This window comes from Bufo gargarizans, chromosome 2 (assembly GCF_014858855.1).
Source record: "Bufo gargarizans isolate SCDJY-AF-19 chromosome 2, ASM1485885v1, whole genome shotgun sequence".
NCBI classification, from domain to species: Eukaryota; Metazoa; Chordata; class Amphibia; order Anura; family Bufonidae; genus Bufo; species Bufo gargarizans.
Genome location: NC_058081.1, coordinates 455,898,060 through 455,924,318, shown reverse-complemented (window position 1 = coordinate 455,924,318; position 26,259 = coordinate 455,898,060). Strand labels below are relative to the sequence as shown.

Sequence of the window (26,259 nt, the reverse complement as noted above, 5' to 3'; positions counted from 1 at the left end):
GCACGGCAGAACATTACAATAGCTATATGCATATAGTGTGCTCCAATATATTTGTGATTGTATAATATGCAATATTGCAATTAATAATGCGCATATTTTTGCGCAATACATGCAACTTCACATCAGCTACACTACATCATGATCTAACCTACACTGACTATCTCCCATTAACTATCTGTAATATATATATATATATATATATATATATATATATATAAATAAAAGCTAACTAACTAATGTAATTAGATGTAAACAGTAAAACACAGATCACAGAAATGACACTGCTGTCACTCTCAGAACTCCATAAAACTACAGAAAATAGGCTGCTGGGGAGGTTCTTATATATTAAGGGGTAGGAAATGTTCCTATTGGTTGCTAGGGATGTTGCTAAGCTCAGACAAAGACATTGCAGCCTTCTCATTGACCCACAAGTAAGAAGGGAGGTTACTGATGGGGAAAAAAAAATCGAGAATATTCGGGAATACGAATATATAGCACTATATTCTAAATCTTCGCAAATTCTTGAAGTGGCAATATTCGCAATTAAAATTCGCTGATACGAATATTTACGCCCAACACTATTTATGAATTATATTATTGATGCTCAGTTTTATTATTGTTATCAGGCATTCAGTAGTGCTGATTGAGCACCAAAATGCTCGGGCCAAACACCTCGGGATGCAGCACAATGGAAGTCAATTGTCACGGCGTGGTGTGGAAGGGGAACTCCACACCAAACACAAGAGGGAGGGAGAAGGTACGAGGCCAGTAACTTGAGCCCTGACTGCTAACAGAATGAACAGACCCTGATGGTAGGACTGTTTAGTTGCAGGAACCTAAGCATGGCTCACACTAGAAGGCCCTGAAGATAGTGATAGGACCACAGACAACCCGTTCCTTCGCAGCTGAAGGAACAGGAGTCTGCTTCAGGTCTGGTACCAAGAGACAGGGAAATAAACACAATACAAAAAGGAAAGAAACTTAACTCCAGGTAAATGGAAAGCAGGAACTCAGCCGAGATCCAGACACCAAACGATCCACAACCAGAATGAGCTATCAACCACAAGGAGTGGTGGGTAAAGCCATACTAAGAAGGGAGTTGTAATGATCACATGATCCACACCTAAAAAGGAGGTGTGGACATACCAGCAACACATAAACAAGTTGAAACCAAAAGAAGATTTCAAATCACTCACGTGCAGCAAGTCTTTCAGATCTTTTACCAGCTGTCACGGATGTGAAATCAATGGGAGAACCCGAGCATTAAACCAGGCACCCCCTGCTCTAAGAGGGGAGGGTGTCTGGTTCATAGGAAAAGGTCAGAAATTGATGGAAACACCACCGAAATGGTTCGGGAAAAGCATGCGGAGGATGCCTGGATGCATCTTGGACTCCCAGGTCACTGCTGGGAACGATGTTGTCCGAGTAGTACGCCACTTTTACAGACTGACAATAATACGCTCAAAACCGAAGATAACATTGATTTTAGCTAAATAATTGTTAAGTAAACATTCTTTCCTGTATATTTACTTGTATATAAAATGCAAATGCTGCCAAAAATTACAAGCAAGAGGCAATCCGATATAACCTGGATATCACTTAAAGGAGGCCCTCATTCACATTGTGGTACAATTGTTTAGGTAGTGGGACTCCTACACTCATAAAGTCTATGCACTAAGTGAAAGGGCTGCCAAAAATTACAAGGAACCAGCACTCCAATACACCCTTTGTTACACATAAAGGAGGGCATCATACACACCCTTTGAAAATTATGATTGATGGCCTGCTGGTGACCCTCAAAACATTTGGAGCAAGGGCCTGCTGACCTGACCATCTAAAACATTAGGGGTCGAGGGCTTGCTGCTGAGCTGACCCTCTAAAACATTAGGGGTAAGGGTATGCTGCTAAGGTGACCATCAAAAACATTATGGTTGAGGGCCTGCTGCTGAGCTGAACCTCTAAAACATTATTGTTGAGGGCCTGCTGATGAACTGACCATGTAAACATTTTTGGATGAGGACCTGAAGCTGAGCTGACCATCGAAAAAATTATGGTTGAGGGCCTACTGCTGAGCTAACCATTGAACAAATTATTGGCTTGGGCCTGCTGCTGCTCTGACCATCTAAAACATTATGGGTGAGGGTTTGCTGCTGATCTGACCATGGAAAAGATTATGAGTGAGGATCTGCTGCTGAGTTGACCATCAAAAAAATTATGGTTGAGGGCCTGCTGCTGAGCTGACCATCGAAAACATTATAGGCAAGGGCCTGCTGCAGCTTTGGTGACTCTAGGTAACCTTGTTCTGATCGCACGTCCCCGTAAAGGGGACAACCCATTCGGATGTCTGCCCTATCAACTTTCGATGGTACTTTCTGCACCTACCATGGTGACCACAGGTAATGGGGAATCAGGGTTCGATTCCGGAGAGGGAGCCTGAGAAACGGTTACCACATCCAAGGAACAGAAGGCGCACAAATTACCTATTCCCGACACGGGGAGGTAGTGACAAAAAATAAAAATACAGGACTCTTTTGAGGCCCTAAAATTGGAATAAGCACACTTTAAATCATTTAACGAGGATCTATTGGAGGGCAAGTCTGGTGCCAGCAGCAGACTTACCCCCGGCCGCCTTAACGTTCACCCAGAGTGCCGTCAGGGTGAAGATTGCATTGACCAAACTCTTGGCTACTGAGACTAGACGTGTAGGTGAGGGCCTGTTTGTGAGCTGACCCTCTAAAAGATTGTAGGTGAGGGCCTGCAGATGAGCTGAACCTCAAAAGGTTGTAGGTGAGGGCCTGCAGGAGAGCTGACCCTCTAAAACATTATATGCAAGGGCCTGCAGGTGAGCTGACCCTGTAAAAGATTGTAGGTGAGGGCCTGCAGGTATGCTGACCCTCTAAAACATTATATGTGAGGGCCTGCAGGTGAGCTGACCCTATAAAAGATTGTAGGTTAGGGCCTGCAGGTGAGAAAACCTTGTAAAACATTATATGCGAGGGCCTGCAGGTGAACTGACCCTCTAAAAAAATGTTGGTGAGGGCCTGCTAGTGAGCTGAACCTCTAAAAGATTATATGCAAGGGCCTGCAGGTGAGATGACCCTGTAAAAGATTGTAGGTAAGGGCCTGCTGGTGAGCTGACCTGCTAAAAGGTTGTAGGTGAGGGCCTGCAGTTGAGCTGACCCTATAAAATATTATATGCAAGGGCCTGCTGGTGAGCTGACCCTCTAAAAGGTTGTAGGTGAGGGCCTGCAGGTGAGCTAACCCTGTTAAACATTATATGCGAGGGCCTGAAGGTGAGCTGGCCATGTAAAAGATTGTAGGAGAGGGCCTGCTGGTGAACTGACCCTCTAAAAGGTTGTAGGTGAGGGTATGCAGGTGAGCTGACCCTCTATAAACATTATACGCAGTACTGGAGGCCATATCTCCAGAAGGATATAGATACTCTAGAGAGAGTTCAGAGAAGAGCTACTAAACTGGTCTATGGATTGCAGGATAAAACTTACCAGGAAAGGTTAAAAGACCTTAATATGTATAGCTTGGAAGAAAGAAGAGACCGAGGGGATATGATAGAAACTCTTAAATACATAAAGGGAATCAACTCGGTAAAGGAGGAGAGCATATTTAAAAGAAGAAAAACTACCACAAGAGGACACAGTTTTAAATTAGAGGGGAAAAGGTTTAAAAGTAATATAAGGAAGTATTACTTTACTGAGAGAGTAGTGGATGCATGGAATAGCCTTCCTGCAGAAGTGGTAGCGGCAAATACAGTGAAGGAGTTTAAGCATGCATGGGATAGGCATAAGGCTATCCTTCATATAAGATAGGGCCAGGGATTATTCATAGGATTCAGATATATTGGGCAGACTAGATGGGCCAAATGGTTCTTATCTGCCGACAAATTCTATGTTTCTATGTTTCTATATGTGGGGGTCTGCAGGTGAGCTGACCCTGTAAAAGATTGTAGGTTAGGACCTGCTGGTGAGCTGACCATGTAAAACATTATATGGGAGGGCCTGCAGTTGAGCTGACCATGTAAAACATTATATGCGAGGGCCTGCAGGTGAGCTGACCCTGTAAAAGATTGTAGGTTAGGACCTGCTGGTGAGCTGACCATGTAAAATATTATATGCGAGGGCATGCAGTTGAGCTGACCATGTAAAACAATTATGCGAGGGCCTGCAGGTGAGATGACCCTATAAAAGATTGAAGGTGAGGGCCTGCTGGTGAGCTGATCGGGTCAAACATTATATGCTAGGGCATGCAGTTGAACTGACCATGTAAAACAATTATGCGAGGGCCTGCAGGTGAGATGACCCTATAAAAGATTGTAGGTGAGGGCCTGCTGGTGAGCTGACCCAGTCAAACATTATATGCGAGGGCATGCAGTTCAACTGACCATCAAAAACATTATATGCAAGGGCCTGCAGGTGAGCTGACCCTGTAAAAGATTGTAGGTGAAGGCCTGCTGGTGAGATGACCCTCTAAATGGTTGTAGGTGAGGGCCTAAAGGTTAGCTGACCCTCTAAATGGTTGTAGGTGAGGGCCTAAAAATGAGCTGACCCTGTAAAACATTATATGCAAGGGCTTACAGGTAAGCTGACCCTATAAAAGAATGTAGGTGAGGGCCTGCAGGTGAGCTGACCCTGTAAAACATTATGTGCAAGGGCCAGCAGGTGAGATGACCCTGTAAAACATTATATGCAAGGGCCTGTAGGTTAGCTGACCCTGAAAAACATTATATGCGAGGGTCTGCAGGTGAGCTGACCCTGTAAAAGATTGTAGGTGAGAGCTTGCTGGTGATCTGACCCTCTAAAAGGTTGTAGGTGAGGGCCTATAGGTGAACTGACCCTGTAAAAGATTGTAGGTGAGGGTCTCCAGGTGAGCTGACCCTGTAAAACTTTATATGCGGGGACCTGCAGGTGAGCTGACCCTCTATAAAATTATATGCGAGGGCCTGCAGGTGAGCTGACCCTTTAAAAAATTATATTTGTGGGCCTGCAGGAGAGCTGACCCTCTAAAAAATTATATGGGAGGGCATTATATGCAAGGGCATTATATGCGACAAATAAGCATGTTGATATGATGTAAGAGGAGGAGGAGGAAGAGAAAAGGAAGATTCAACCATACACCCTTTTTGTGGTGGAATACAGTGTATTTAGTACATTATAAACAACACATTTAAAGGGCCTTCATGTTCATCAGATTTCCTCTGGTGGAGTCGAGAAGTGAAGGTCAATCCAGGCCTTGTTAATTTTTATAAGAAAGCACCAAATGAGAAAAATTTGGATACTAATATCTGATGAACAGAGGCATTTTAAATGCTAAATCACCATAACTGATATCAAGTAAACACAACCTCCGTATTGAAAATAGTAAAATATGTTTATTAAATATAACAAAAACACATAAAAGAAACAGCCTACTGGTGTGGCTCGCTGACTCTGCTGCCCCCTCTTCGTTTGTCCTCTCTTTGGGGGGTTTCCATTTGCTGCTAATTTTCACTGTTTGTTTTATGTGTTTTTGTCATATTTAATTTAGACATTTTACTAAGAGTCAACCTCTCAGCATTTTCAGTTGCTAGGCAGATACACTTATCTGTTTTAATGCCACCAGCAGCTCTAAATACCTGATCTGACAAAAGGCTGGCAGCAGGGCAGGCCAGCACCTCCAAGTTGTAGAGCGCCAGTTTGTGCCACGTGTCCAGCTTGGACACCCAAGTGTCGTAAGGAGCTGTGGGTTCATTGAGGACGCTGACACGGACTGCTATGTTCTCCTTCACCATCTTCCAAAATTTTTACCTCCTTGTGACACTAGGCCATGCATCAGGGTGAGCGTGCTGGCAGGGTGTCATGAAACTGTCCCAGGCCTTGGAAAGTGTTGCAATGCCTCTGTTGGAACTGCTGTGTGTTCCCCTTGTCTCCCCTCCTCGGTTGCCCAAGGAAGTACGGACTCTGCCGCCAGGGTTGTCAGATGGAAATTTTTGGAGCAATTTTTAAACAAGGCCCCTCTGGTATTGCGCCGTTTCGCTCGTCCTCTCCACCTGAGGAATGAGAGATGAGAAGTTCTCTTTGTAGCGGGGGTCGAGAAGGGTGAACAACCAGTAATCCGTGTTGTCTAAAATACGTGGGTCGCGGGAAAGGCAGCCTAACATGAAGTCAGCCATGTGTGCCAGAGTACCAACAGGCAAGACTTCACTGTCGTCATCAGGAGGATGACGCTCAATCTCCTTATCCTTTTCCTCCTCTTCTGCCCACCCATGCTGAACAGATGGAATTAAGCTTCCATGGGTACTACCCTCTGTAGCAGAGGCAACCGTCTCCTGCTCCTCCTTCTCCTCCTCTTCATCGTTCAAGTTGCACTGAGAAGACGAGCTGAGGGTGGTCTGGCTATCACCCTGTGCAATGTCTTCCCCAATTTTCACCTCTTCCACATGCAAAGTGTCGTCCTTAAATGTGAGCAGCAAGCGTTTGAGTAGACACAGAAGTGGGATGGTTACACTGATAATAGCATTATCGCCGCTCACCATCTGTGTTGATTCCTCAAAGTTTCTTAAAACCTCAGAGAGGTCATACATCCATGCCCACTCCTTGCATATGAATAGCAGAAGCCGACTGGAAAGGCAATAACCATGTTGTAGCTTGTATTCCACTACTGCCCTCTGCTGCTCATAAAGCCTGGCCAACATGTGTAACGTGGAGTTCCAGCACGTGCTCACTTTGCACAACAGCCAGTGAGCTGGCAATTTCAAGTACTGCTGCAGCGTTGACAGACCGGCTGAAGCTGTGGATGACTTGTTGAAATGAGCACACACGTGGCGCACCTTCACCAGTAGCTCAGGCAAATTGGGGTAGATTTTGAGAAACCGTTGAACCACAAGGTTGAACACGTGGGCTAAGCATGGGATGTGTCTGAGCTTGCCAAGCTCCAAAGCAGCCACCAAGTTATGGCCATTATCAGACACAACCATGCCTGGTTGTAGGTTGAGGGGTGAGAGCCACAGCTCAGTCTGGTCTCTTATCCCCTGCCACAGCTCTGTGGCGGTGTGCAGTTGTCCCCTAAGTATATCAGCTTCAGCTCGGCCTGTTGCCGTTTCCCCACTGCAGTGCTTCACTGCTTCCAGCTACCGACTGATGGCTGACTAGTGCTGCAGTGGAGGAGGAGAAGTGGGGGTTGGAGCCATTAACGTATTTGCGGGCGGAAACCCTGACCGACGTAGGGCCCGCAATCCTTGGCGTCGGTAGCACCTGTGCCATTCCAGGGTACGACTCGCTCCCGGCCTCCACAACCCAGTGTGCCGTCATGTGCACTTGTCCATGTGTCCGTGGTTAAGGACACGTGTGATGTTACGGGACACATGTTGGTGTAAGGCGGGCATGGCGGACATCAGGCTGCGGAAGGCCTCAGTGTCCATAAGCCTAAATGGCAACATTTCCAGGGCCAGTAATTTGGAAAAGCTGGGTATTTGCTTTTGCGTTGAAAGGCCTGGTGTAAGGACATTTGGACACTGCGCTGGGACACAGAAGTGGATGTGGTCACTGATTGTGCTTGCGAAGGTCCAGGTGCAGGGCGGGAGGCATACGGGCCTGCGCCTTCGACAGGGGATTGGCCAGCATGTATCACAGGGGAAGAGGAGGCAGTGGTGTGACCCGCAGACACAAATTGTGGACCCATAAGTTTGTCTCTCTTATTACGGTTCTTGGATGCCATGTGGCAGATCATGCTGGTGGTGTTGAGTTTACAAACTACTATTCTTTTGTTGTCCGCACTTTCTTCAAAAAAAGCGCCATACTGTTGAATACCTTCCCCTTGGCAAGGGAGATTTCCGCAAGGGGTTGCTCCATGGAACAGTTGTGGGCTTGTTTGGCGTGGCCTGCATTCTCCCTTTTGCCACATCACTGCCTTTTCCAGCCTGTTGCGGTGCTGCGGATCCCTCCCCCTCTGTACTGCTGTCTTCGCTCGGCTTGCCACCTTTCCAGGTTGGGTCAGTGATTTCCTCGTCCACCACCTCCTCTTCCACTTCCTCACTCTGATCATCCTCCTGACTTGTTGACATAACCACAACCTCAGTGATTGACAACTGTGTCTCATCTTCTTCATCAACCTATTGAGGCAGTAATTGCCATGGACTTTTTGGCATCTGTTTGTCATTATCATCCACTTCATTAAACAGTAATTGCCGTTCCCCACCGTCATCTTCTTGTGACTGTGGATGCTCAAGAGTTTGATAATCAGGGCACAAGATCTGTCCCTCTTCAAGTGTGCTTAGCGAGAGGGCCAAATCAAGGAATGGCAATGAAAAGAGGTCCTCAAAATATCTGAGTGTTGGATCACTTGTTTGCCCAGATTCTCCATGGTGAGAGGAAGGAAGATAAAGGTGAGGATTGTGTTAAGCAGATCCCTGGCTACCGAGACTGGACTTGGTGGAAGACAGGGTGGTGCTTAACCAACTGGAAGCATTATCTGCTGCAATCCAACCCACCACCTGGTCGCACTGGTCTGACTTTGAGAGTGGTATCCTGCACCGCCCTGCAAACTGGGACATGAAGCTAGGTATCGTGGATGATTGTTTTCTTGTGCTCTGGCAGCAGGCACAGTTTCAACGCACCCAGGGTCACGGCCACTTCCCGTCCCTTGTTGCTTACCTTCTTCATATAAAATGTTATCCATTTAAGGAAAAAGTACACTGTATGTCACAGATATTTTTGGGACGCGCACCCTTTACACCGGAGATGTGGCGCAGCTAATGCCACTGTCCGCAGCGGACACCATCTACAGAAAAAGTATGCTGGATGTCACAGATATTTTTGGGATGCGCACACTTTACACTGAAGATGTGGTGCAGCTAATGTCACTGTCCGCAGCGGACACCATCTACCGAAAAAGTACACTGGATGTCACAGATATTTTTGGGATGCACACACTTTACACTGGAGATGTGGTGCGGCTAATGTCACTGTCCACAGCGGACACCATCTACAGAAAAAGTACACTGGATGTCACAGATATTTTTTGGATGCGCACACTTTACACAGGAGATGTGGCGCAGCTAATGTCACTGTCCACAGCGGACACCATCTACGTAAAAAGTACACTGGATGTCACAGATATTTTTTGGATGCACACACTTTACACTGGAGATGTGGTGCAGCTAATGTCACTGTACACAGCGGACACCATCTATTGAAAAAGTACACTATATGTCACAAATATTTTTGGGATGCGCACAATTTACACTGAAGATGTGGCGCAGCCAATGTCCTTGTCTGCAGCGACCTTACTATTGCACGCTATGTAGCGCAGGATACGCTAAAACTAGATATTGCTGCCACACACAATAGTTCTTAAAATGACTTTTGGGTCTGTAAAGTTTTAGCTATTTAACACAGTTTGCACTAAGAATATATATTGCTGCTGCCGCACACAATAGTCCTTAAAAGGAATTTTGGGTCTCTGAAAAGTTAAATAAAAAATATTCCTCTAACGCCATTTTCCGAGCATGGTGTTTGGCTGAGCATGCTTGATCAACACTAGTATTCAGTAATATAATTTTATATTCTTATATATATGGCATATTACAAAATAATCTGTGATGTAATCATATTGTATATGCAGTAGCTATATCAAAATATACCTTTCATTTTGATTGCATTAGATATATAGAAGTACTAAATGCGGTATTGGCTGGAGTGCTCTATGTTTACTTAAACAAAGATGTCTCCAGATGCTATGAGTAATTATTTTGGGCATACACCTCATACTCTGCTCAGGACTGGATAGATGGCTTGGCTTAGAGGTGCAGACAAAAGCATGTCATGTGGGAAAACAGCTTTCCAAGGGTATTGGGCATACATAATAACTTATATACATAATAAGTTGCAGATTATAGCTAACCTGTCATTTATATAGCACAAAAATGCCTATAAAGCAATCGTCCAAAAAATTCACGGAATTTGTTATCCACCTCCCCAATAAAAGTCATACATTTTATGTAGCAATTAAAATATAACTTATCTCACACAAAAAAAGCTTGTGATATGGCTACAGTGATATAAACATATAGAGGATATAGAGACTAGGGGATACATTTTTGAATAGTGGAGGTCTGACCACTAGGACCCCTGCTGATAATGAGAACAGAGGCTATTGCTGCACATTAGAATAGAGTGGCAGATAGAAATGCATGTCCACCACGTTATTCAATGCTATGGGACTGCCAGAGATCAGTACCGTAAGTACAGAATAAGCACTCTGCTATCTCAAGCAACCCAATAGAGTTAAAAAGGAACAGAAGCATGCATGTGTGTCTGTGACTCCATTCAAAAGGTGGAGAACAGTCTACCATTTTCAGAATTGCCAGGAACCCTACTGGTAAGACACCCCACTGATTAGACACATACCTTATAATGTGGATAGTTGTCTTCATGGGACAATCTCTTTAAGGCCCAAAATAGTTTTATCTCAAAGGGTTTATTTTTTAAGGTACTTTTTTACTTGGCAACTACTGCCATAAAATGTAACAACTTGTATAATGTGTTAACTCTGCAATAAGGTATGTTTATGCTATGTAATGCAAACTCAATTGTTTTAAAAGTTTTTTTTAAGCATTTGTTATTATTTAGGTTGAGGAAATATTATCATACAAGTATAAATAATGACAATTAATAAAATTATAAAAACTGTGATTATCACTCATTTAAGAGTTATCTGTTTAACCCCATGGCATACTGGTATGTCACAGCAAGAAGTGACTTCCTGCAAATTGACATACTAGCCTATCAAGATGATTGGGCAGGCACAGGAGCTTCACAGGGGCCCGGCTGTAACCTGCTATATCCACATAGCTGTAAATGCCAATACCGGTAGATTATCCCTTTATATGCTGCGATCAATGATGACCATAGCATGTAAAAGGAGCGCAGAGGGAGGGGGCTCTCTCTGTCTCTCCATTGGCCCTCTGTGCTGCGATGATATGAGGCCAATGGATGCCATGGTAACCCCAGGCCTTGCAAAGGCCTCGGGGTCTGCTATATCCAAAAGCCTGTGAGAACCAGCCCCCAGTCTCACAGGCACACGGACAATGTAAAACTGACAGTTTCAATGTTGTGCAATACAGCATATATTGTACTACATTGAAACAGGGATCAAGCCCTGAAATGTTGGTCCCTGTCCTGGGATAAAAATAAAACATGGGAAAAAAGTAAGTAAAGGTGTTTTATAAAAATCTAACAAATTAAAGTTTGCAGTGAAAAAAAGTGCCCCTTTTCCCTTCATCAAGCGATTTTTAATAAAAAGTTAAATATCGCTGCATCCATAATAACCAGATCTATAAAAAAAAAAAAAAAATCACATGATCTACCATCAGGTGAATGCTGTAAAAAAATAAAAATAAAAAACGTGCCAAAACAGCAATTTTTTGGTCACCTTGCCCCCAAAAAGGGTAATATTGAATGATCAAAATAATCTTATGTACCCAAAAATGGTGCCAATAAAAACATCAACTCTTACTGCAAAAAAACAAGCCCCTACACAAGACGATAGGAAGAAAGTTTTAAAAAAATATGGCTTTCAGAAAATTGAGACATCAAAACATGATATTTTTTCAGGGGTCTTCAAATGTGACATAGCAACTTAAAATTATCCCATTTAACTCTGCCCACCAAAATCCATATGTTGCTCCTTCCTTGTTGTGCCTTGCCATGTGCCCATCAGCAATATGGAACATTTGGAAGCTATGACAGTCCACATAGGGAACTTAGTTGCTGTAACTCCCTTTCAGGCTCTGCCCAATGAAGAATGTCAGATGCAGAGTGCCTGTTCTATTAATATGCATCACTTGGGAATTATTGGTAAATTTAATGGCCAATTTGCTTTCCATCCAACTTCACTGGAGTGTGCCATCATTGAAGTCAATGAACAATTCTTCCATAAGCCTGCTTTAGCTTCTAAAGCCACCTGGTATCCTTGGCCTTCATTACTGCCTTGGTATACTACTACCAAAGATTAGGAAAGGTGTATCTAGAAAAAACACCTAATGCTTTGACTTACAGTCTGGACTACATGACTAGATACCTCTGTGATTTGGATAACTTCAGTGGTCCCTCAGGATTGGTTGGCTACACTATAAAGAGTTGTAGAAGGGTGGCTTTCCAGAAGGCACTAGAAATATGTCATCCAGTCATGTATGGCTTCACTGCAAACTTCAATAAACAAAGCATGGGCAGCAGATGTCAGCCTAAGTCAAGAGATGGCATATCCCCAACAATTTGGCAGTTCCTCTATAGAAGAATGGAATGGGCACTAGCCCACTGCAGATTCATAGAGCTGAAGACTAGTGTTGGTCTTGAATATTCAAATAGCGAATATTATTTGCAAATATCGGCACTTCGAGAATTCGTGAATATTTAGAATATAGTGATATATATTTGTAATTTTGAATATTCTAGATTTTTTTTTTCAACAGTAACCTCCCTTCTTGCTTGTGGGCCAATGAGAAGGCTGAAATGTCTTTGTCAGAGCTTAGCAACATCCCTAGCAACCAATAGGAAAGTTGCCTACCACTTACTATATAAGAACCTTACCAGCAGCCCTTGTATGCAGTATTTTGCAGATCTGTGTCATTACATTAGTTAGTTAGTTAGCTTATATATATAATTTAGATAGTTAGTGGGAGATAGTCAGTGTAGGTTAGTAATATAGGGCTGTTCATGCTGTCCATACATACATGCTACATGTATAGTGCTGTATGTATGTATGTATGTATCTATGCTACATACATACATATTGTACATACATAGTGCTGTGATGTCACAAGTTCACAACAATATTTAGTGCACCAATCACTAATAAGTAGTCAGACCTGTTAAAATGTGAAGCTGCATGTATTGCGCCAAATTATTCGCATCATTGGTGACGATTTCGCAATCGCGAATATGTTGGAGCACTCTATCTGCATATAAAGCTATTAACATTTTCTCCAGTCTCAGGAAACTTCTAGTAGCTTGAAAAATGTAGCTATAGTGACCCACGCCTGTATTTCAAGTGCATTACACAAATATTACACTGCCTATTTTTCGCGATCAAGAAAATAATCTTGAATTAGTGAATTCTCAAATATATAATGAATATTCTACGCAAATATTTGCAAAATATAGCAAATTCGAATATTGCCCCTGCCGCTCATCACTACTGAAGACCATTCCATGTTCTCTGCTGTCCTGGATAAGCTTCAGATTGGCCAAGGACCATGGAAAGCAGTTAACTCTCTGAATGATGCTTTGTATTTTACAAAGACTGTTGGTTACCCATGCCTACTATATCCTTCCTATGTGCTCAGAGGTGGCGTATTTGAGAAGAACTGAAGAGCTTCCTACCTAAAGCCATCCACTTTTCACAAGTGTGCCCAGTGTTGATCACCTGGTTCTTTAAGGAGCACGAAAAGTGGAGATGGATGCTGTTGCCAAAGAAGACTGTGTCATTTATGATGCTATTTCAGAACATATGGAGAAGGCAGGAGTTCATTTAGGGAATGATACACTTATGATTCCCACATAGAAAATCAGCCAGGGGGCACTTGAGAAAGTTAAATTGCAACCAACAAAATGCAAATGCTTTTGTCATTTCTGGACCCCTCAATGTGCAGTTCCTTGTCAGAGTAAATTATGTCCTGGTGGTTGAATGCAATCTGTGAGCCTCCTGCTCTTTAACCATTTGCGTACAAGATTTTGGGGGTTGAATTTATTTATGTGACCAAAAAAGTCATGATTGGAGAAATAGTTGATGAGAGTCCTCCCCATTAGAGAGCCCCATCATCCTTGCAGTTTATGTTGGCATCAAAGTTTTCCTAGCCTCACTTGAAGGGAGATGATCCTATGCTACATTGTGAAATAGCATCTACCAGTAATGTGGTTTGCATTAGGGTCCAAAACATCTACTCTGCCTTCCTCAAGGCCATGATCTGTACTGGTTTCAAACTGCCCCAAAAGGGAGTTTTGATTGAAAGCCATAATTCATTCTATCCCAGTAGAGCCCATTAACTTAAAGAGGAGGGGTGTCACGGCTGAGGATGGGGAAAACCCTCAGCCGTGCAATGCCAGATGATGTTAACCCCTGCTCGGCAAGGAAAACAGAATTAGGGAGCAGGTCACCTCCTAATCGCATCCCTAATCTGACCCTAACTCCTAGCTGCATGGGCCGACCTTTAAGGTAGGAGGACCCATGCTCAGGAACCTCGGATCCCTAACTCACCCTCCGACCGGTCCCTGGACTAGGAGTCAGGGTAAGACGGCCTGTTCCTTCTGGACACGGAGGAACAGGGGTCTTACTGGCCAAGCTGCAGGGAAAACACAAACAGATCTATGGATATGGCAGGTGAACTGAACCAGTTCCACCTACCTGCCACAGCCTTACTGACTAGATCCCTGTGCTGGCAAGCTGAAGATCACAACGCATCCACACACAGAGACCCAGATCCATAGCTGCACAGAAAAACAAGGAAAACATCAAATAGACATCACACATAAACTTGACATAAACTTATGACCACAAGGGTGGCCCCCACTGGCAGGTGAAATAACAGGAGGCTGCTCCAGCTAAGCATGGCTGAAGTAACCCACAGACTGGAGCTAACAGTGAGGCTTTATAGGCCCAAGTAGCCACACCCAACAAACACACCCAGTGTTCATAGACACAGAAGGGAATTAACCCTTCAAACAAAAGGTAAGGGAAGACGGCCACTTAAAGGGGAATACACACAATAACATACACTACACCTATTGCCGCGGGCAACGGCATGTGTGACAATCATGTCCTGGGGATCAGCCAAAGGGCTGGGACACTGCCACCACACTCACTAAAGACCACACGTTGCCACGGACAACCAAATGCAGGAAAGTGTCACACCACATACCATAGGCCGTGACAAGGGGTTTTAGTTGTATGCTACTGAGGTCACTGCTTACTGGCTGAATAAAAAAGGTATTCTTACAGTATTATAGATCTTACTTGGCTACCCCAGGAGGCACAGTCCATATCTCAAACTACAAGTTGATCAAATAAGGCACTATTGACCTGATAATTAACCTGCTAAACAGTAACACAAAGTATGTGCATGATATATTTGTCATAAGAAGGGCTGCAGTGGATAGCAAAATTGCCTTAATTACCAACTTGTAGGTGATTAAAATGTTTGTTCAAGTTATGAAATACATATATTCTAGAGACCTTGACGTTAGCAATCTTTACCACTACAGACAACTAAAAGAACCAAATCTAACCACATTTGAGCTTGGAAACAATGGCAGATTATATGGGAGTTTGGGTTGGCAGCTTCAGGGCTGGCATTTCTGTAGGACCATTCACTGCCCAAAACGCTCATTACAAAGAAGTAGAGTGATGCTGGTATGACAAAGGAGAAAGGAAAAGATGACATACTGGTCACATGGCAGTGTCACAGGCTCACATACATACTTTTTCAGCAGGAGGAATGTTGCTGCAGGTAACATTTTCCATAGTTTTATGTGGAGATTACATCAGGAAAGGTGACAGAGGGTGTTACTATATATAGTACTATACATGCATATATTCTGCATAGTATGGGGTGCTATATACTTTGGAGTGTCATACTGTATAATGTAGGGCACTAGGTGGTGCTATACTGTATACTATGGGGTATTATACTGCATATTGCAGGGTACTATATACTGTGGAGTGTTATGCTGTATACTTCATTGTTCTATACTGTATACTGTATTGTACTGCATATTATGGGGTGTTATAATGTATACTGCATACTGTGAGGTACTGAATACTGTGGGGTGTTATACTGTATACTTTAGGGTACAATATACTGTGGGGTGCTATAATGAATACTCCATTCTATTGGGTGCTATATTGTATACTGCATATTGTAGGGCACTATATACTGTGGTATATCATATACTGTGCGGAGTTATGGTATATATTGTATACTATATACTGTTGGGTGTCATAGTCTATACTGTATAATGTGGATTATATATATATATATATATATATATATGTTGGTAAGGCTGATTAGTCAGCCTGCATTTGTGGGAGGGGCGGAGGCTCTTCATATACGAGCCACACCCTCACTCACAGGTGTGTGTTTTCAGGTGCACAGCTGCCGCTGGGTGTCATTAGCACACTAGGTTCTCTGGTGGTAGGATTCTTTCTTTGCAGCATGGAGCGTGTTATTTTGCTCTCTGCTACCGTAGCATGCACGCGCCATACTACGTAAGTAGGTTGGGCCGGGGCTGTCTCTCCAGGCCGGTCGGATCCGACTTTGCTAGCGAACGGGAGGCTTCGCCTCAGAATCTGCTACCTCAGGTTTGCTCGTTTGGGCCTAAATACTTCCATTTGCTTTTCATTTTTGTTTGTTGGTAATAAGAATTGGTTCCTATAAATCTTACAAGTTTCACTTTGCTTCGTTCGTCTCGTATGAAAAGTTTCTTTACAGCAATCCGGCTGAAGTAAGAGTTACCCGGGCTGCACGTGATGTCATGTTTGGAGATCGGACGCAGTGTTTATTGTTTGGGCCTTTTGCTGTAGCTGTTCCTTGCCATGTGTCTCCCCCCCTCTTTTCCCCCGCTACCATCATCTTTAAACTTCATGTATTTCACTTTCGTAAGCCGTGTACCGGGGTGGGCTCCCCAGGATACAGCAAAGTCACAGACATGGAAGCAACACTGACACCAGCTTTATATGCAAGAATATAAACTTTACTTTGGAGACAGTATTAACACAAGTACAAACAACATAAGTAATACCCCAGGACCACAGTCACCGTCCGAGGGACAGGCATAGCCTGCTGGCGTACACAGCAGAGCCTACCAGTCGTACTGTGCAGCTATAGAAGACACACCTAACCGGTGGCAGACGCAGCAGAGCCTGCAAGTCAATTACTGCGCTGCAGTCCAGTACAGTAAGGCCTAACAAAGCTATAACCCTATCTAACTAGCGCATACAAGGCCTAGGCCAGTCTCTGTTACTTTAGGCGCCAAACATTAAAGTACAATTGGTAATCAGGTGTACTGACCTGCGTCCGTTCTGGGCCCTAGGATGCCGCTTACCCGGGATGGCCACCAAGCTCTCGGCAACCGTGCGGCCTTGCTTGATGCTAAGGTTTTCTGTCCATACACTGGAACTGGTCTTCCTGGGACAACCTCTCTTTCAAAGTGCTGGATCCAGACAGGGGACAGCAGATGCTCTCCTTCCTTTGAGTATCCATTCACTGCCGGACATCTGCAAGCCAGGATGGAATCGGATTCAGCCTCTCACAGCACAATCCGTCCACCATGTCAGATCAACACTTACTGGTTCACCCAGAAGCATGCTGACTGTGCTGCAAAACAGCGGCCTCTAGTGCCCGGGATGCCAAATGACAGCTCCAGTACAATTTAAACATAAATATACAGACAGAGCTTATCCACAATCTCATACTTTCATGCTCCGCTGTTATCCTGAGCGGCATTCACACTTCCGGCTTTTATTTAATGTCTTCTGCTGCATCCGCACGTCTTCACTGTACTGCACTTTTCTACTCTTGGTTCGTATTCACTCAGATTGGTCTCACATTCAAGCTGCGCTCACCTGTTGGCTGTTACATCTCATTCCGTCCCCAGCCGACAGCCGGATCCGTATTACATGCCTGTTATCACATGTTGTATACTCGGCTTACAGCCATAGCTGCTACTGTTACTCAGTTTTCATGCTCTGGACGCACCACCCTGGTGTTCCCACCTTGCTCCACTCACAACCAGAGCTGCGTTTATACCAATTTTTCATGCTCTGCTTATACCCAAAGTTGTGTTCACACTTCTACTGCTACACCAGGCTGTATACCCCACTCACCAAAGCTGCTTTCCATGTCTGCGGTCACATCAAGTTAATATTCCGTTCACATCCAAAGCTGCGTCCCCATGTCTGCTTTTCACATCTTGTCCTATACTCCTTTCACTACTAGAGCTGCGTCCACATGTCTGCTTTCGCACCACGTCAATACTCTGCTCACTTTCAGGTTGCATTTATACGTCTGCTTTATACCATGCTTTCATGCGCTACCCATACTCAGAGCTGTGCCTATACCACGTTTTTAGGTACCACTCACATCCAAAGCTGCATTCACCCATTTGTTGTTACATCATGTGTTGTACTCTGCTCCCACTCAAAGCTGCATTCTCCTGTTTATTGCTACATCATGGTTTTGCTCAATCTCACCGGGGCAGTCTGCACCCACCGCGCTGGTACCTCTCTCCTGACAAACATAACTGCGTTCTTTTCAGGCTTACGTCCCTTCCTCGTGGTCTGTCACATTCCATAGGCCTAGTTTCTGTTTAATCCTGGTTCTATATCACTCAGACTGGTCTCCTTTTACTTCTGGTTCGTATTCACTCAGATTGGTCTCCTGCCCCAGTTCACCAAACAGCTCCTCAGCGGAGGTCAGTGGGCCGATAGGAGTACGTTTCCTGCTATGTTTTCACAAGCTGTTCATTTGTTTGTCACGATAAGAGACTTCTCTTAGCGAACTTGCAATGCCCCAGGCATTTCATGTTTACGTTTATGGTTCGCGGTGGTTAGTGTTTTATGTATGCACGTGCTTCGGATTACTAATGTCTATATTTTCAACGCCTGTTGGCAGTCATGTTCCTTAGGCCACCTTCTAGCCAATCCAATCATTCAAGTCGCTTCATATGCCATCAGGTTCGGCTTACGTTTTAATTACTTATCGTCACCGCAACGTCATCCCTCTGGCTTCGGGGGCCCTATGACCGATCCGGCCTCATGGCTCCGGGGGCCCCTTGACCGCTTTTCATGTTTTGTTTGTTAAGGGTACGACATGGTTATAGACTGGTTAGTGTCCCAAGTTTCTGTTGGAGGTTATGCGAGTCCATGTCTTTGTCTTTCTAGGTTATCGAGTCCCGGTTGCTTACTAAACCCGTCGGGTTAAGGTCCAATCTTTTCCCCAGCCGTCCTTAATTCTAAGGTTCGCATCCCGGCGGCTGCCCGGCTCCATAAGCCCCTGGTGGTTGCTTCAGCCCCATGGCTTAGTGGTCTGACCAATGGTTGTCTGTCCACCTATGCAGCTATGCTTTTGAATGACTCATATCTTTACCTGCTTGCCAGCTTATGTTATTAATTTTAGTTAATGTCCGTTATTATCTCCATTTTCTGTCACGTTTCCCTTCGTCTTTTCAGGTCATGCAGTTGAACTATTGGGGTCACCTTCCACGTCGGTCAGGTCTCGTTCCTAACGATATTTCGCCTTGCATGTTATTCAGGCCACGTAGTTTATCTTGGGTATCGCCTGCCACATCGGTCAGGCTCATGGTTTAATTCACGTGCACCTTATTCATGTCACTTTTCATAGTTATAATTCTATAACAAAAAAAAAAAAAAAAAAAAAAAAAAAAAAACCTCTGCCCCATGGCTTCGGGGGCCCGACGACTGCTTCGGCCCCATGGCTTCGGGGGCCCGACGACCTGCTTCGGCCCCATGGCTTCGGGGGCCCGACGACTGCTTCGGCCCCATGGCTTCGGGGGCCCGACGACCTGCTTCGGCCCCATGGCTTCGGGGGCCCGACGACCTGCTTCGGCCCCATGGCTTCGGGGGCCCGACGACCTGCTTCGGCCCCATGGCTTCGGGGGCCTGACGACCTGCTTCGGCCCCATGGCTTCGGGGGCCTGACGACCTGCTTCGGCCCCATGGCTTCGGGGGCCTGACGACCTGCTTCGGCCCCATGGCTTCGGGGGCCCGACGACCTGCTTTGGCCCCATGGCTTCAGGGGCCCGACGACCTGCTTCGGCCCCATGGCTTCGGGGGCCCGACGACCTGCTTCGGCCCCATGGCTTCGGGGGCCAAACGACCTGCTTCGGCCCCTTGGCTTTGGGGGCCCAACACTGTTTTCAGTCCTGCTGGGTTGATTGCCTGGTTGGTTGTCCATCTGTGCATCTAGGCTGGCCCCTATGTATCGCATACATACCTGCTTCCCTAATTTCCTAATAATCCATGTTGATCGCTCCATGTTGATCCATGGCATTCGGGGGCCCGACGACTGCTTCGGCCCCATGGCTTCGGGGGCCCGACGACTGCTTCGGCCCCATGGCGTCGGGGGCCCGACGACTGCTTCGGCCCCATGGCCCCTATGTATCGCATACATACCTGCTTCCCTAATAATCCATGTTGATCGCTCATTTTATGTTTTGACCGCAAACTGGTCCGGTTCGCCCTACAGCTTTATTGTCATGTCTTACGCAGATATTTTGTCTTTCTTTAATTGTTCATGCTTTCGTTCAGGTCCTGCCAGAGGAAGAACAAGTAGGGCAATTCGCTCTAGCATTTCAGTCTCTGATCGTAGTCGATCATATCTTGTCAACCAGGTCCCCGCGCAAAGTCTTTGCCTTTTTACCACGACCAGGAATTAATTTTCGCCAGTAGCTTCATTGCATTGCATTCCCTCACTCATGGGAGGGCATAGACAGAATCTTGTATATTATGGCTTCATAGCTTCTTGCCGCACTAACCTCCGACTCCCTACAACCACGTTGAATCGGATTTTGGACAAGGTCCAGCATTTTCTCACGGTAGAAGATTCAGATAGTAGGTCGGTCTTCACGTCTCAAGCGTAAAAACAATTCTCAGGGGCGCACAGTAGAACAAAGCGCGGATAGCTGTTGTCTGGGTAACTATTCAAGGATTCTCTTCCTATCTACATGGTTCTTTTTGGCCCTCATTCCTGCATAGTCTAGGCAGTTAGGTTTTGGTCCCACGATCTCCTGACGCTAGGGCATTGCCAGTACTCGCACTAGAACCAAACTTTACAAGTTTCAGTTGGTTTTATGATCCATTTCACAACGTATTCTCGGTCCTCCATTCCGCTTTGGTGCAGTATCCGCAATATTGAGCATCATGTCTCTGGCCTTGTCATCCACAAGATGGGTTGTAGGTTTCCTACTGGTCTTGCCTCACATACCCCGAATTTTCGCTCTAGATCCCGGATGCCTTGCAGTTGGCTTGGGGATTAGTTTGTACATGCCATTCAAATTCCTTTTCTACCCTACTTGGCTTGGTTTTTGCCCACTTATAGGCCTACCCACGATCATGGCTTAGGGCACACAACAAGCCATTTAGTCAGGTCAGCTAAGACACGCCTAGCTGGGTTAGGTTGTTCCCGTTGTTTTCTCCCTAGGGTTCTTCGGATACCTCTTGGCCGTAGCCATGACCACAAGTTGGTAAGGCTGATTAGTCAGCCTGCATTTGTGGGAGGGGCGGAGGCTCTTCATATACGAGCCACACCCTCACTCACAGGTGTGTGTTTTCAGGTGCCCCACCCTCCCTCCCTTTATCTTCTCATTTCCACAGGTATGCCCACTTATAGGCCTACCCACGATCATGGCTTAGGGCACACAACAAGCCATTTAGTCAGGTCAGCTAAGACACGCCTAGCTGGGTTAGGTTGTTCCCGTTGTTTTCTCCCTAGGGTTCTTCGGATACCTCTTGGCCGTAGCCATGACCACAAATATATATATATATATATATATATATATATATAAATATATATATACACATACTTTATACGTGTGTGTATGGAGGTGTTATATTACTATATATATTGTATAGGTTTATTTAATATTTATGAAAATGAAAAAATATGGGGCACAAAGGGAAAGTGGTGATGGTTAAGTCAAATGGAAGGAGGGGGCTCAAGATAGAAAAAATCCTCAGGCCTTTGATACACTTAACTGTCCCCTGCTTGGAAATTTTGTCCAAAAGACCAAGTTTGAAAGATAAACATCTGAAATGAAATCTATGAAAAAATCTATAGAAAATGACCTACTGTATATAAAATGTCTCATTTATAAATAGACCAGAGGAAAGTGTAAATCTTGGATGGCAGGAACTCACAGTAAACATATGAATACCAACTGCTTTTGAGGGACAAAGTACTTACCCTGGTTAATGTTTATAATGAAGCAATATATAGAAGTGTACAAATTGTAATGATATCTTTTCCAAATTTTGGAGACAAACCTAAAAAATATAAAAATATAAAAAAAAATGTAAAACTTGAAGAATCCTAATAATTAAACATAAAGAAATAAAGTCACGTGATAAAAAAAGAAATCAAAAGGAAAACAAATACTTTAATATATATTGGATTCATGCATTATGCTACATCATATAAAAACTATTAACATTTCATCCACTATTGTTTTAATAGTAGTTAAATGTCATTATTCATTTTAAACTGTTTATAATTATGATATATTTTAATATCATCCTAGCATTCAAACAAAACTAGAATTAGAAAGATAACAAATATTTAAAACTTATTGGAAATGTCTTGAAGAAGTTGCAGTTCTTATTTCTCAACACTAAGTGGCACTATTAGACTGTGAATAATTTTTTATTCAACCTAGAAAATAACCTACTATATTAATGGTACAGTTTGTATAGAAAGACTGCTATATTCCCAGAGAACACTACAGTCTGGACTACAAAAAAATCTTTACAAAGGATTTCCCTTTTTCTAGAATTTTATTCTGATTCTTGAGGATTAAGCTTTTTGACAATGCATGATGCAGCAAGACACAGAAGAAAAGAATGGGAGAAGATCTATCAGGTATATTGGTTTATTCTCTTTATCAGTGATACTTATGGCCAGTTACAGTATTCAGTACTTGAAGAAATGAAGCAAGGATCTCTAATTGGGAATGTGGCAAAAGATCTTGGATTAAGTGTAGATGAATTAGCTAGCAGAAAATTTCAACTTATTTCAAATGCAAAAAAACAATATTTTAATATTAATTTGGAAACTGGAGATATATTTGCATCATACAGACTTGATAGAGAAACATTATGTGGAATGAAACCTACCTGCTTTATAAATTTAGAGGCTGTAATTGAAAATCCTTTGAACTTTTACACAGTTACCATTGAAATCCAGGATGTGAATGATAATGCACCGACATTTTCAAAAAAACATTTTGATTTAGAAATAAGTGAAGTTACTTTACCTGGTGCACACTTTGCTTTAGGAAATGCACAAGATCCAGATTTAGGCACCAACTCTGTACAAAGTTATACATTAAGTGGTAATGAAAACTTTGGCCTTGGAGAAAAAATTACAACAGATGGAATAAAATACCCAGTAATTATACTAGAAAAATCATTGGATAGAGAGAAGCAAAGTTTCTATGAGTTAATATTAACAGCATTGGATGGAGGAAACCCACAGAAATCGAGCACTGCTACAATTAAGATTATTGTCCAGGACTTTAATGACAATCTACCAATGTTTAATCAGGATACATATCACATAAGACTAAATGAAAATGCAGCTGTTGGATCTCTTGTAATTCAGCTAAATGCAACTGATACAGATGAAGGCTCTAATGCTCAAATAACATATTCACTTAGTCATATTCCTGATAATGCATATCAATTATTTACTATTGATTCATTAAATGGGGATATCAAAGTTTTAGGGCATTTAGATTATGAAACATCAGATACTTATGAAATGACTGTGGAGGCTAAAGATGGCGGAGGTCATGTGACACATTGCAAGGTGTCAATACAAGTAATAGATGTCAATGACAATGCCCCAGAAATAACTATCACATCTCTCTCATCAACAATCCCAGAAGATTCACCACCAGGAACTGTTATAGCATTAGCAAATGTCCAGGACCTGGACTCTGGGATTAATGGTGAAGTTGCTTGTCATATCTCAGACATTTTCGCTTTTCAGCTAATTCCATCATCTAGTAGTTACTATAAACTAGTAACTGCAGCTAACATGGACCGAGAAAGAAATCCTTCATACAGTGTTACCTTACAATGTATGGATAGGGGATCTCCTCCATTGTCTACCAACAAAACCATTCAACTCAAAGTCTCAGATGTAAATGACAATGCTCCAGTTTTTGAGAAGATGAACTATGTCCTATATATTGGAGAAAATAATCAACCAGGTACATCAATACACAATGTCTATGCTTCAGATCTTGATTATGGTGAAAATGGGAAAATAAGTTATAGCATTCTGAACAGCAATGTAGAAGATATCCCTGTACCATCATATATTTCCATTAATTCAATTAGTGGAGTGATTTATGCCCAGAGATCATTTGACTATGAGCAGTTGCGGGAATTTCAGTTCCAGGTGATGGCTAAAGACAGTGGATCTCCTTCTCTAAGCACTAATGTCACAGTGAGGATATGTATCATTGATAAGAATGATAATGCTCCTAAGATTCTCTACCCATCACCAGACACCGAGGGATCAGCTTTATTTGAGTTTATTCCTGATTCTGCTGAGAAAGGCTATCTAGTCACCAAAGTGATTGCAGTGGACTCTGACTCTGGACACAATGCCTGGCTCACTTATCACTTACTACAAGTTCAAGAACCATCATTATTCACTATTGGCCAATATACTGGGGAAATCCGGATTGGAAAAGATCTTCCAGACTTAGGGTCTTTAAGACAAAAACTTGTGGTTCTGGTGAAGGATAATGGAGTCCCATCTCTGTCATCAACAGTTTCAGTTAACTTAGTTGTAGCTGAAAACTTTCAACAGGTTGTACCAGAGATAAGAAGACAACCTAATACATCAAATACTTCTTCCAATGTAACCTTCTACTTGGTAGTTTCTATAGCTCTTATTTCCATATTGTTCATTGTAACTGTATTGATTACGATAGTTTTAAAATGCAGGAAATCTAATTCTCCTACAACCTATGGAACATATAGTAGAAATATGTACCCTCAGTTCACCCTGGGATATCCTTCTGAGATCAGTGATACAAGTTTACCTTTCCCATTCTCATATGATGTGTGTGTGACTCTGGACTCAAAGCAGAATGAAATAGCTTATCTAAAACCGCTGAAGGACGTTCCCACAGAGAATCTAATAGATACAGATGATTCTACAGCTGCAAAAAAATTTTCCTGCAATGATCTGAATCCTAATAATAATGCTCAGGTATGAAATAGTAATGTTTTCTTAATCTTTTTTTCATTTTAATACTTGAATCAATCTATGAGTCTACCAAAGAGTTTACACTCTGAATATGAATGTTAAATTTACTTACTGGATTTAAATGGGTTCTGCACTTTCATTTAACTGATGAGCTATCCTCTGGATAGATAATCAGCTTCTGATCCGCTGGTGTCCGACACCCGGGACCCCCGCCAATCAGCTGTTTGAGAAGGCAGCGGCGCTCCTGCAGCGCCGTGGCCTTCTCACTGTTCATCAGAAGTCTACACCAGATCTTATCTGGTGTCGATTTAGCTCTGGTGTGCAGACTTGCTGAGGTGGACCACAATTATTAAGAGGCATATATGTATGAATCATTGTGAAAGATATGATGCCAGTGGGGCTTATATTGCACAGTATATAGCAGACAGATATCTGATAGAATTCACGAAACACAACAAAACATTTAACGTAGTGTTCAATACAGGCAGCTAAAATGCAAAGTTAAAAGACAGTTTTTGTTAATTTTCTACAAGCAACCCAAACATCTTCACAAATAAGCAAGAATCAGGCATGTTTGATGCTGAGGCAAGTGGCAAGGTGTTGCAGTTCTGAGAAAGTTTAAATAATCAGGTATGTCCCTATACTCTTAGATTCCACAATGCTGGGTTGCATTTTGGTGGCATATTGTTTATAGTTACTGTTATGACACATAGTACCTACCATTTTTATTAAGCTTAGTAAACCAATGTTGAAAATTCCTTGGGCCAGATTTATCATTAGCTCAGGTCAGAATAATGGAGTGAAAAAGTCCCCAAAAAAGTCCCCAAAAAAGTCCCAAACGCTAAAACTGCGCACAAATTTGCGACTTTTTTCTGCTCTGCACTATGCTCGCCAGTTTTCTGAAAGTGGGTGTGTTTTCTTATGTAAATGAATCTCTAGACAGATTTACTATTGGGACTATTTAAAAAGTCACAATTTCACTCCAGTGAGGACCATGCTTATCTTATGAGACTTTTTAATAGAACATGCAACTTTTTCATAAAAACGTGTGACTTTTTCGTAAAGATGTGCGACTTTTGTAAAGCTGCTTACTGACGGATAAACTGCTACCGTCAAACCACATTTATTACAGTCTTAAAGGACCGATCATAAATCTGACTTGGCTAAAACTGACTTTAGCCATATGTTAAAGTGGAGTGAGCTGTCAGAGTCATGATAAATCTGGCCCCTTATGTTCTGTATCAAGGGATGGCAAATAA

At 43.3% G+C, this 26,259-nt stretch overlaps 1 protein-coding gene and 1 pseudogene across 1 annotated transcript; both read left to right on the top strand.

Annotated features, from left to right (window-relative positions):
* The first annotated feature begins 11,713 nt into the window (after positions 1-11,713).
* Positions 11,714-14,033, top strand: LOC122926015 (annotated as a pseudogene).
* An 8,552-nt stretch (positions 14,034-22,585) lies between these two features.
* On the top strand, positions 22,586-25,009 carry LOC122926014 (protocadherin gamma-B4-like). The gene has a single exon (XM_044277407.1). It carries the CDS (start codon positions 22,586-22,588, stop codon positions 25,007-25,009), a length of 2,424 nt encoding a protein of 807 aa, XP_044133342.1.
* Positions 25,010-26,259: the final 1,250 nt, after the last annotated feature.